Raw genomic sequence first — 11426 nt, forward strand, 5'->3', positions numbered from 1 at the left:
GTCGCAAAGACTGTTTCACTCGTACATGAAAATGTATAATTAAAATATAAGTCATCATCATCATCATGCCCAAGAAAGACAGAGACTTCCATAAAATACATGCATTCATGCTAAATTTCGTGGTTCCAAAACCTAATGTAGCCTCAGTCATTTTAACACAATAGGCTACCTGGTTTTGCCCAAATTATAAAACAACATTCATCATTTACAGAGAATGCAATTCCCAGAATGCATTGCAACAAGCTCTGTAAAAACAAAACGAGTGTCGTTTACTTTTGCATTAATTACTTCTAATTAATTGAATAGCAAAAATTGACTGGTTACCCAAATATGGTCTCTTTAGTTTAGAATCAATTGTGAGCATAGATATGCATACATAGGATATAATCTGTCACTGGTGAGAATGTTGGTTTATATATATATATATATATATATATATATATATATATATAGACCATTTCACAAGATGTAAACAACACTGGTCCAGAAGCACTTCCTGTTTCAGTTTTTTAACACTACATAAAAGCTGGGATAAAATACAACCAACAGAACATTTAAAACTGAATCAAAAAATTAAACAAACATCTTTAAGATGTTTTCTTTACATGTGAAATAAAGAAAACAGTTAAAAACTGAAACAGGAAGTGCTTCTGGACCAGTGTTGTTTACATCTTGTGAAATGGTCTATATATATATATATATATATATATATATATATGTGCTATTCAATTAATTACAAGTACAAGTTTAATTACAGTTTTGGAACAGATTTCAGCCGCAAAATTTAGCATGAATGCATGTATTTTATGGAAGTCTAACTGTCTTTCTTGGGCATGATGATGATGACTTAGCCTATATTTTAAATACATTTTGATATACGAGTGTATATATATATATATATATATATATAGGCTATATATATATATATATATATAGGCTATATATATACACACACACACACACACATATATAAAATTCCAATTATATATATATATATATATATATATATATATATATATATATATATGAATTAAACCACATTAGCAGCATCTACAAAACAAGGGCTGCATCTGAAATCACATACGTCCCTACTATAAAATAGGCGAAAAACGAGTGTGAAAAGAGTAGTATACATGTCTGAATTCACAGTATTCACTTCTGTCTGTATCTCCTGCCGGTTTCAAGTTAAGTCTCTGACAACATGAACGTGAATGTTGTACATTCGGATTACATTCATACTGAATGTACTTTTTTAGTACTTTTTAGTGGTCGTTGGGGGGTAATGGACTACTTGCACAACTACTTCCGCGTTCTTCTTATTACATATCAGGAGTTTCCGGTTAGAGTGTTCATCGCACGTCCATACATGAGAATGCAGATTATCCCTACGTTTTATGAATGTCAATAATTGATTAAAACAATGTATAATGTCCTTTGTAATAATTCTCTTGAGCCTGCTATGATGTTATATGTTCCTAGCCCGAGATGAAACCACTCGTGTCTCATACAGGAAGCTCAGGAAGCAATCCAGATAGAGGGTGTTGTTATAGAGCGGGTGCATGAAATCAAATTTCTTGGAGTTATTATAGATGATAGAATTTCTTGGAACTCTCACATTAAATATATTGCTACTAAAATATCAAGAAGTATTTCTGTAATTGCAAAAGTAAAGCACATTTTAAATATTAAAGCACTGCAAACGTTATATAATTCTTTGATCTTGCCTTATTTATATTATTGTTCTATGATATGGGGAAACACTTATAAAAGCACACTAAGACCAATAGTAATGTTGCAAAAAAGAGTTATTCGTTAAATCCAAATACAAATCTTTTTAAAATACAAATATAAACAAAAGATCTTTGCAAAGTATAGAGACGAAGAAATATTTTGTCAGTAGGGGTACTTTTACCATGACCAGATTCTTGTTGTCGCTTTGTTGTTTAATCATGACCAGATATTTGTTGTCTTTTTGTTGTTGTTTTGCACTTTGTTCCCTCGAACGATTGTGAAATGAGAAATTGTCTTGTATGAAATTTGGGGGGGGGGGGCGCTAATAAGCTCTGTTGCTTCGGCTCTCCCCTTTTGAGCTGAATGGTTACTGCTCAAATAAAACAAATAAATAAATAAATTTAAAAAATAAAAAAATAAATACACCGCGCGACGCAAAATGTTTTCTCAACAAGTACAGCCCATTAGCCTTACACATCTCCATGACGGTGAGAGACACATTTTACATTTAGCAGTAAATGAACCAAGAACATCTGATCTAACTTGAACATTAACACACATAACTTTACTATCACAAAACTTAAAGATCTTACTGCAATAACACATAAATCAACTCTCAATAAAAAAAATTACCCATAATGCACCCAGCTCTGCTAGCGCTGACTGCAGCAGTCTTTTCGTCTTTGCCTAGTTAGATTCTACACTTAAGTTTACATTTTTTTAAATGTATTTGACTAATAAAAAGTGTGCATTGGTGCTTTATTTCAGTCTCTTTAAAATAGTTGAATGAATGAATGAATAAATGAATGATCGCGAGGTGCGATCGTAGATCAGAACGCCCGCAGCATAGAGGAGAATGAGTCAACTTCTCTGAAAATTAATTAAGCATTTTGGTCATGAACATGTAAACAGTAAAACGTTTGACTTTGAAAAATTACAACATTTAATCCAAATAAATGTTCGTGTTTCGTACTAATGTTGTTATTCATCTGTTCTCACCAACGTAGACGAACGCTGACACCCTGTGGTGAAATAATGGCGTTTTTTAACTGCCGCAGCTTTCTCGGATTGGCTTGGTTTGGATTTAAACTTCATTTTCCGATGAGTTTTGAAAATTCTGCACACGGTAAACATCAGAATATCCCTTCTTCTGTCAATAATAATGTCCAAAATCTAAAATATGAACAGACACTCATTTTAGGTGGTGTTTGTTCAACTCATTGACGATTGACCGCAGTACATTGAAAGTAAACATAACCGGAAGTAAGTGTATTGTTTCCAAACGGAAGTGCGATCGCGAAGCTCAGCGCAAGTAGTCCATTACATGTTCAAAGGAAGTACCTAGAGACTGTGCAATTTCAGACGCAGGCACTAGTTACGACTCAAATCTGGGCCTGGAGAGCCACTGTACTTCAGAGTTCATCTCCAACTTGTATCAAACTCAGGCGTGTTTGATTAGGCTTCGAGCTCAACCCAAGGAACCCCGCTTTACGAGCTTTCTCTTACAATGACGTATTTAATGAGTCTCATTGATCCTCTCTTGCCCCTCAGATTTGTCCTGTACCTGCGCTTGCGTCGCCTCCGGCCTCTCCAGCTCAGAGCCGCGAACACAGAACAACAGCAGCAGAACGTGACGGTAGCGCAAGTCGCTAAGGCCACTAGTACGGTATTGGCCGCCAAATGCCACACCGACGTCAAGCTTCCTCCGTCCCCAACGGGTCGAGGTGCGTCACCCGTGGTGACGTTTCGGCTGATGTAACCCTTCGTGTCGTTGGGATACGGTTGACTGTCCATCATGCTGCTCGTAGGGGAAGAACTCAAACTATTTGCGGATTTTCCCATACGGGTGTGTGTAAAAGTTAGGGTCCGGTGTCTAGGGGTTGTAGAGTCGTCGGTGGGGATTGTAGGGTTCGTGGTTCTCGTGTCGCTGCTAATTGTCAGTTTTGGTTGGGATTGAATAGTAGTTTGGGTATTTTGGAATGATGTTTGAAAGGGCATGTTTTGTGGCGTAGTAGTAGTCGTCTGTTGGGGATTGAGTGTGGAGTCCATTTTAAGCTGTGACGTAATTGATATAACATGCTCTGACTCGCTTTGAGCCGTTGTAGCTTGTCTCGTCTCATATTCAGGGGTTTGTAAGGGCACGTTTGCGGAAGTCAAAGGCGTTGCGTTTGTTAAGGTTTCCGATTGGGAAGTCTTGAAAACAGTTGTAGTTTCTAGATACTCATCCGACTTGGTAGTCTCGGCAAAAGATTGCGTAGTGTTTTGAGAAGCCGCCACTAAAGATTTTGTAGTCTGTAGAGATGTAGTTTGTAATCCCAAAGGCTGTTGGGTAGTAAGAGCTTCATTGATCGGGAAGGAGGTCAAAGTAGAGTCAAAGTAGTCAGATGTGGTCGAGGGGTTTGGGATGCTTTGGTTTAAAGTATCAGGTTCATCCGTCTGAGAGGTGGTTTGTGTAATATGATGCAGTTTTGTTGATGCCCACTGTGGCGTAGTAGTCGTCTGTTGGGGGTTGAGTGACGTAGTTGATGTGGTGTGTTCTGACGTGCTCTGAGTTGTTGTAGCACATCGAGGGAGGTTATGTTGTACTTCAAGTGTAGTAGGAACAGCTCGAGTGGTTTGCTGGGGGCTTGTAGGTTTTTTCGTACTGATGGAGCGGACGGGTGGATAGTTGAACTGGCGCTTGTCGGAGGTCAGCGGCTCTGAAACGTTGAGCCGCGACGAAGACATGTGAGGCAGAACACGCACGTTGGTGGTGAAGTGCTTCCCGAACACCAACAGGTCCGGATCCACACCTGACAACCAGACATCGTAATCAGAGTGTTTCCATGCTTAGCTTAACCTTAACTGTCCCCGTCCCGGGACGCCTAACTTCACTATATTTCTATTAAATCTTAATCTAATTATGACAAATTATATATTGTTGGAAAGGTCTAAGACTTCTAAATAGATATTCTACCCCTGTTTTGTGTTACTAATTATGTAGGAAGACATAATTATGTATGACAAGAGTGCACCTCAAAAAAATCCACATCATAACAGGAGGTCTGACCTTAGTCACAAAAAGTCGATGCACCCACTTTTAATCATTTAAACTTCTGTTTTTATGCTAAAAGTTCATAATAAAATCATATAATGTAGTATTTTTCAATAAAAAATAAAAATTATAGGATAATATTATACTCTAAAAATTATTATATGTATATATATTATCCTCAAATATATATATATTTTTTATTATATCACATATTTTAGTAGTTATCATAAATTAGGTATCATTTGAAAGCTTATGAACTCAGAATTCATCCTGTGAAAACCAGTTTATAATTGAACGTTGCGTTACCATAGAAACGGTACTTATTTTATCAGGCTCCTCCCCTTTTGGGCATCGTTATATTCATAATTTATAATCAAAACCTTTTCTAATCTTGAAAAAACACATATTGTCAGAAAGGTCTGAGTCTCAAGGTTCCCAAATTGTTATTTGGACAGAAATGTATTAATTTGTAAAGGCAGAATGTATACAATTAAATTCAATGGAATTCAATGGCACCCGGTGGCTATTTTTGGTACTACGCCTAAACAAAATCTTCAATTTTTGTGATATCAACTTCAAATTTGGAACATAACTTGTTTAGATTTATGGCTTTGATTTTATAGTAAAAAATATTTTGTAAAATATATATTTTATGTAAAATAAAAAATATATCGTACAGTATATTTGATTTACTGTAAATTTAAACGTCCATAACTTTTTCATACTTTCATTTTTTGAAGTGGTTTTACTTCAGCAATAATCTGCTGAGTGTTTTCTTTAAAACAAGACCAAACTTGATATATATATTCCAAAGCATTGTTGAATTACAACCATTTAAGTGTGAATAGAGCATTTTAACCCCCATTCTCAAAAAAGGGGGGTGACAGCTAAGGGGTTAAATGCATGTAGTTTCAATTCTATGCAGATTTAAAGTAGAAATGTCCCGTATTTTATATTTATATTGAAGACGTTTCGTGTATGCGTTCAATCCTCGTTAAAAGAAAAGGAAAGATCGTCATAAGTAGAGTTTGGTGTGCCGTTTCTCACCTTTAGTGACATTATAGAGGATGACATTTCCTCTGCGGTGAGGAATGCAGCTCTCAGCGGTCGGACATTGTAGATGAAAGCAGTTCACACTGTCCTGAGTGGTGTTGAAATGAAACACAGCCAGGTTGCAGGAGACTGTGCAATTCATAAATTAATTTACAAAAGTCATTTAAGAAGGTATTTAGGGTGGGTGGTTGAAGATTCTGAATTCTACTAAAAATATTGATTCATGCATTTCCAGTATATAGTGGAACGACATTCTTTAATAAATGATTACATTTTTTATTTTAATTCTAAATGATAAAGGGTAATTATAATATACACATTGAATCAGTCATTTAGTTAAAAACAACAAATATCCCATAATGTCATATGATATTCCTATATGTTACTATTTTAATATTAAAAGAAGTATTTTACCTCTGCTACAGCTTTATATACAAATCTAGTTCATACTTTTAACTTGGCATTGAGTACATTGAAAATTCAATGTCTAATTGCTTGTGATGTTCCACAATTTGTACGTTGCTAAAAGCATCTGCTGTATTAATTAGACAAGTATGAGACTATTTGCATTATTTTACGTGCGTTGTGATTTAAAAAAAATGTGTTGTCTAAATGTCATCATTGAATAGGTATAAAACAAAAAATAAAAATAAAACAATAGGTATAATATCCAAAATTAAGATTACACTTAAAACATCTGAATAGAATTGCAAATGCGTCATGATTTTCTCTTCTGATCGGTGATTTTAAGTGGATGTATGAAGTCAGTTCACACAGGTGATCTAGCACACGTGTACATCAACATGTTCCTCTGACTACAAACACGTGTTTTCATGTTTACCACCATCATTAAATCAATCAAACTTTTTTTCTGAAACGCTTTACTATCTTTCTTTCGAATAAATGACACTTCCTTTAATGTTTTGATCCCTCATGCAATGACATTCAGACGCTTTTAAGTGTCCTTGGGCTATTTTAGTACTTTAGTTAAAGCATTAACTCACAGTTTGGTGTAAGACAGCAGGCTCTGCTGCACTTGAGCGCAGACTCGTCCTGATAAACCCTCAGGAGATGAGCTCCTCTGCGCTGAGATTCCTCGATGTCCACATACAGTCCTGGATATCTGCGGATCCAGCAGCTCTTATAGTAAGATGTCGGAGAGCAGCCGGAGTCCGAGGAGCAGATCAAACCCAGAATCCACAGCAAACTCCACGGCACGGTCATTGCGCGCTTCATTCGGCTGGTCTGCGAGGCTGGAGCTCAAGTCATGTTGTTTTGAAGTGTGTTTCTGGCGCAGGTGAGCGGAACCTGCGCAGACTGGAACAGGTGTGATGATGATGATGATGATGAACGCGCGTGAAGCGAGCGAGATCGCGCCAGAGTTTAGTGCTCACCCCTTTATTACGTGCTCCTCGCTCGTCCAGACATTTATTTATTTATTTATTTATTTATTTATTTATTTATTTATTTATTTATTTATTTATTTATTTATTTATTTATTTATTTATTTATTTATTTATTTATTTATTTATTTATTTATTTATTTATTCAAGTAAATGATTTTATAAAAACAGGCTCATTTGCTGTAGCCTATTTTGTTCTGTCATAACAATCACGATATAACGAATAACTGCAATTGCTAGCCTATGCAAATTCTATAACTTTTTTGTAGCCTATAAACAATAGTTCAATAAAATGCAGCTTGTGTAGCTTGTGTCTGACCCCCTCAAAGGAAGTCAAAACCAAATTGAATTGTGTAAATATAAGAAATACATACATTTTACATATTCTATTAGCGTAGGAAACAAAGTATGTAATTTTCATCAATATATTTGTTGGCTTAAACATGACGCAAACGCTCTTTCTGTAACATTAATAGTAGGTTTGTTGTGTTTTTTTTTTTTATCTATAGACATTACATCCAAATAACATTAAAAAAGTAACATTCCCATAATTCCCAAAATTCTAAAATGGAATGTTTGCTTAACGTTTGCATAAAAAGTTTTAAATGTTCAGAGAACACTCAGAATATACATTATTATTATCATTATTATTAATGGCCTACATTGATTACAGGTACTATGATCAAAATATCATAAAATAATTGTAATAATAATAATTTAAAAGGCACTTTTTATTATTTTGTTTTGTTCACTGTAAAAATATTGCTTTAACTCATCATATGATAAGCCATTCTTTCCTTTTTATTATAAAGATTCAACTCATTTTTAATTTGTCCTAATTTGAAATAACTTAAGTATTCAAGTTGATTGTGCCTACAAATTTAAGGCAGCAATTTTTTAGTGTTGTTGAAGACATAATGTTGATTCAACATCCAATAATAATAATTGTAAAAACTGTTTCTGCCATTTAGCATTCAATGTTATATTAACAACAACTGACAATATTTCAGGCATATTTCAGGTCGTTTATGTGTCGGCTGGGATACGTCCCATGCCAGCTTTCCCTGTGGAATACCATTGGCTCTTTGTTCCTCAGATGAGAAGTGGTTGATTCCTGCTGGAGAAATCAGAGAGGATTATTCTTACTGTGCAGGCCCGGATTTCCAATCACAGAAGCTGAGACTATTTTCCCCGTTTGTGACTCATTTCCACTGACTGTTGTGTGTGTTACAGCCACAGGTTTGCCAAAAGACACTTGGATCGGGTTGCCGAGTGGCTTTCACACTCCATTTTCCAAAATACAGCAGATCTATGAAGGCTGCGAACACTGGCTGGAGAAAGAGCTCTCAGCGCCAAGGTGAAGTTGTTGCTCTGGGATCAGCTTTGAGTTTGCCAGGTCAGCCACTGAGAGCACTCAATACAACAGTTTGAAGCAGGGTAAATGTTTAGTTTGACATGCACCATGAAAATCAGAATACAAACACAGAGAACTAATTAGGAATGCCAATACTTGAATTCTTACATTTAGCCATTGATTCTTCATGGTTTAGGCTAGACTGGAGTTAAGATCATTTTGTAAATAAAGCAACATCATTATCATTAAGAGTCAGAATGCTAATATTTTCACAGCAACAGTAGCCTACAATATATGTCGATTATTAGGCCTAATCATATTATATTTTATAAACTGTGATGAACTACAACATGTAGGAGTGTCTTTGCCGCTAGATGGCGCCAGATCCTCTTTAAACTCAAGTTCCACGCTGATTGGCTGAAGGACCCAAAACATGAGCTGTGACATCAAACTTTGGAAAGTGTATTAGCACATTTATGAGTTCTATGTGTTCTGTGCTTTATACCTGCTTGTTATTTGATACATATTCAATAAAAAAAGAAAATAAAAAATAGCACATTTATGAATGTAATGATAATATCCTGCATGATGTAGGCCTAACCATAACTTTTAAAGACTGTATGTATAGGACACAATGCATCTTATTATTATTTTTTTTTAAGAATTCAGAAAGTATTTCATCACTGTTTTGTCTTCATTAAATAAGAAAGCAAGTAGAACGTCTTTAATTTGCAATGCCTTCAATTTGTCTCATTCATTTGTTTCTCTTACCCTCATGTTCTTTATATTTCATTTATCTATTTCTGTCGTTAGCGAATTATTGTCGACTCATTTTTTTCTCTGTATTCTGTTGACAATGGGCATTGTTGTTAAATTTTGTGTATTCTATATTAAAAAAAAAAGCTTTTAAGAGCCTGCAGAAAAGAATCGGTTACAGGCAAAATATATTTAGACTAAATTACTTACAATTTGTTGCTTGATCAAAAACGTATTATATTATTGATTATTTACCATTTTCATTGTTATCGTCTCTGTGTAGTTATTGAGGTGAATAAACTTGATTGAAAAGTGCAAGTAATGATATGTTGCGGAAAATATGTTGCGGGACTATCGTTAGCAAACTACAGTAATTTTAGCGATTTTTTTTTTAATTTTTTTACAAACGTTTCTGTGAAGAAACTGACCGTAAATATGAACACAATATTGAATGTAACATAAAGCAAATCATTATTTGTCGTTATAATACTTATTAAAGCCACAAATACTTAAATTTATGGGTCTCCTTTGTCGCTTGGGCAGCCAGCCTGGGTTAGCAGTGACACTTCTCATACCCCTTCGTTTGAAGTGTGCTCCCGAAAAATCTTCGTTTGAAGGGCTATCTGGCCCTTCACCCTAGCCCTCCCCCTCCAACCAAAAGAGAATTGGGACAGCCCTACCCCTTCACGTGGACGCGCAAAACGGAGGGGAAGGGGAAAGTGAAGGGGTAAGGGGTAGAATTGGGATTGGCCCTACAACTGCCCTTGTCTCACACGGTGTTCCCCAGGGTTCGGTTCTTGGACCTTTTCTCTTCATTCTCTTCATACATGCCATCCATCATAGCTTTAACTTCCATTGCTATGCAAATGACACCAAACTTGACATCCATTCTCAACGCACTGCTCCTTTCCCCACCAACTCATTCATCTTATGTTATCTACACTCATTGTATCTGTATTGTCTCTTTGCCTGCTGTCGTGTTTACTTTTTATATTATAAAGCGACCTTGAGTTTGCAGAAAGGCGCTATATAGAATTAAAAAATATATTAGGCTATTATTTGTTTTTTGTGTATCCCTGAGAATGGGATCATTTTGACAAAATTGTAGTCTGTACGCAAAACTTTTCAAAAACTTTTTAGTACATCGTTGTCATGCAAATGTACCATTTTCTTAATCGAACTTCAACTAGAACTGCCCTATTCACTTCCTACTTGTCTGACCGTCTGAATTACATCTCTATCCGCCAGAGGAAGTCTCACACGGTGTTCCCCAGGGTTCGGTTCTTGGACCTTTTCTTTTCATCATCTCTACATGCTTCCATTAGGTAACAATATCCGTCATGGCTTTATCTTCCATTGCTAACCCAACTTTACATCCATTCTCAACTCAATACTCCTCTCCCCTATCACGGATTCGAGTGAACGAGGATCTTTTTGACAGCGTTGTCGTCTTTGCGTATAACTTTTCAAAAACCGTTGTCATGTAAACACCGTTTTTCTTAATTGAACTAGAAGTTAAAACAAAATTATGAGCACCAGAACAATAGGAAAAACTTCAAATGAATTTTAACGGATAACACACGCTTTTTATTCCAAATATCAAACTGTTATCTGACACATTTGTGTTTAAGGTAACCGTACTGAAATAGAATAAGCAGTTACATATTTGTTTTTACAAGCCCTTGTGAAAAGCCACGAATCTCTCGTCACGAGTGTTTCCTCAGATCGCTATGAATTTCATCCCGGTTAGACCGTTTTAAGTCAAAGTTGTCCACATCCAAGAATATGGCTGATAAATCTATGAAAAACACATCAACATTCAGTACTTGAGTCTGTCGTTTGGCGTTCACGTTTGCGCTGATATATGAAGGAAAGTCTGCTGTTTGTCCACTTTTAGGTTAAGTGACCATCATTCCCAGCTGTATTTCATAGGCTACTAACAAACGCTTTTTGGGCTAAAATGAGATGAAAAAAAAAAAAAAAAACTAAATTAAATTAAATAATAAAAAAAACGTTCTCATGCATTTCGTCCTACGGTTCCCATTATACAAAAAAATTAAAAGAAAAAAGTCCCACTTTATATTAAGTGCCTTAA

The 11426-nt window shown here is 35.6% G+C and overlaps 1 protein-coding gene across 1 annotated transcript; it reads right to left on the reverse strand.

Moving 5' to 3' along the window:
- Nucleotides 1-2061: 2061 nt before the first annotated feature.
- Nucleotides 2062-7238, reverse strand: mansc4 (MANSC domain containing 4). Its single transcript, XM_039648159.2, has 3 exons — nucleotides 6823-7238; nucleotides 5813-5947; nucleotides 2062-4523 (listed from the first exon to the last, which is right to left on the reverse strand). Exons 1-3 carry the CDS (start codon nucleotides 7052-7054, stop codon nucleotides 3220-3222), a joined length of 1671 nt encoding a protein of 556 aa, XP_039504093.2. The 5' UTR covers nucleotides 7055-7238; the 3' UTR covers nucleotides 2062-3219.
- Between the last annotated feature and the right edge of the window lie 4188 nt (nucleotides 7239-11426).

The sequence above is a fragment of the Pimephales promelas genome, chromosome 25 (assembly GCF_988280905.1).
Source record: "Pimephales promelas chromosome 25, fPimPro1.hap1.1, whole genome shotgun sequence".
Lineage (NCBI taxonomy): Eukaryota > Metazoa > Chordata > Actinopteri > Cypriniformes > Leuciscidae > Pimephales > Pimephales promelas.

Excerpts from the sequence above, each read along its gene's own strand:
- mansc4 (XM_039648159.2), bottom strand. The coding sequence starts at position 7,054 with ATGAAGCGCGCAATGACCGTGCCGTGGAGTTTGCTGTGGATTCTGGGT. Across the intron at positions 5,948-6,822 it reads CTGCTGTCTTACACCAAACT|TCTCCTGCAACCTGGCTGTG; the intron begins GTGAGTTAATGC and ends TGAATTGCACAG. Across the intron at positions 4,524-5,812 it reads CCTCTATAATGTCACTAAAG|GTGTGGATCCGGACCTGTTG; the intron begins GTGAGAAACGGC and ends TCTGGTTGTCAG.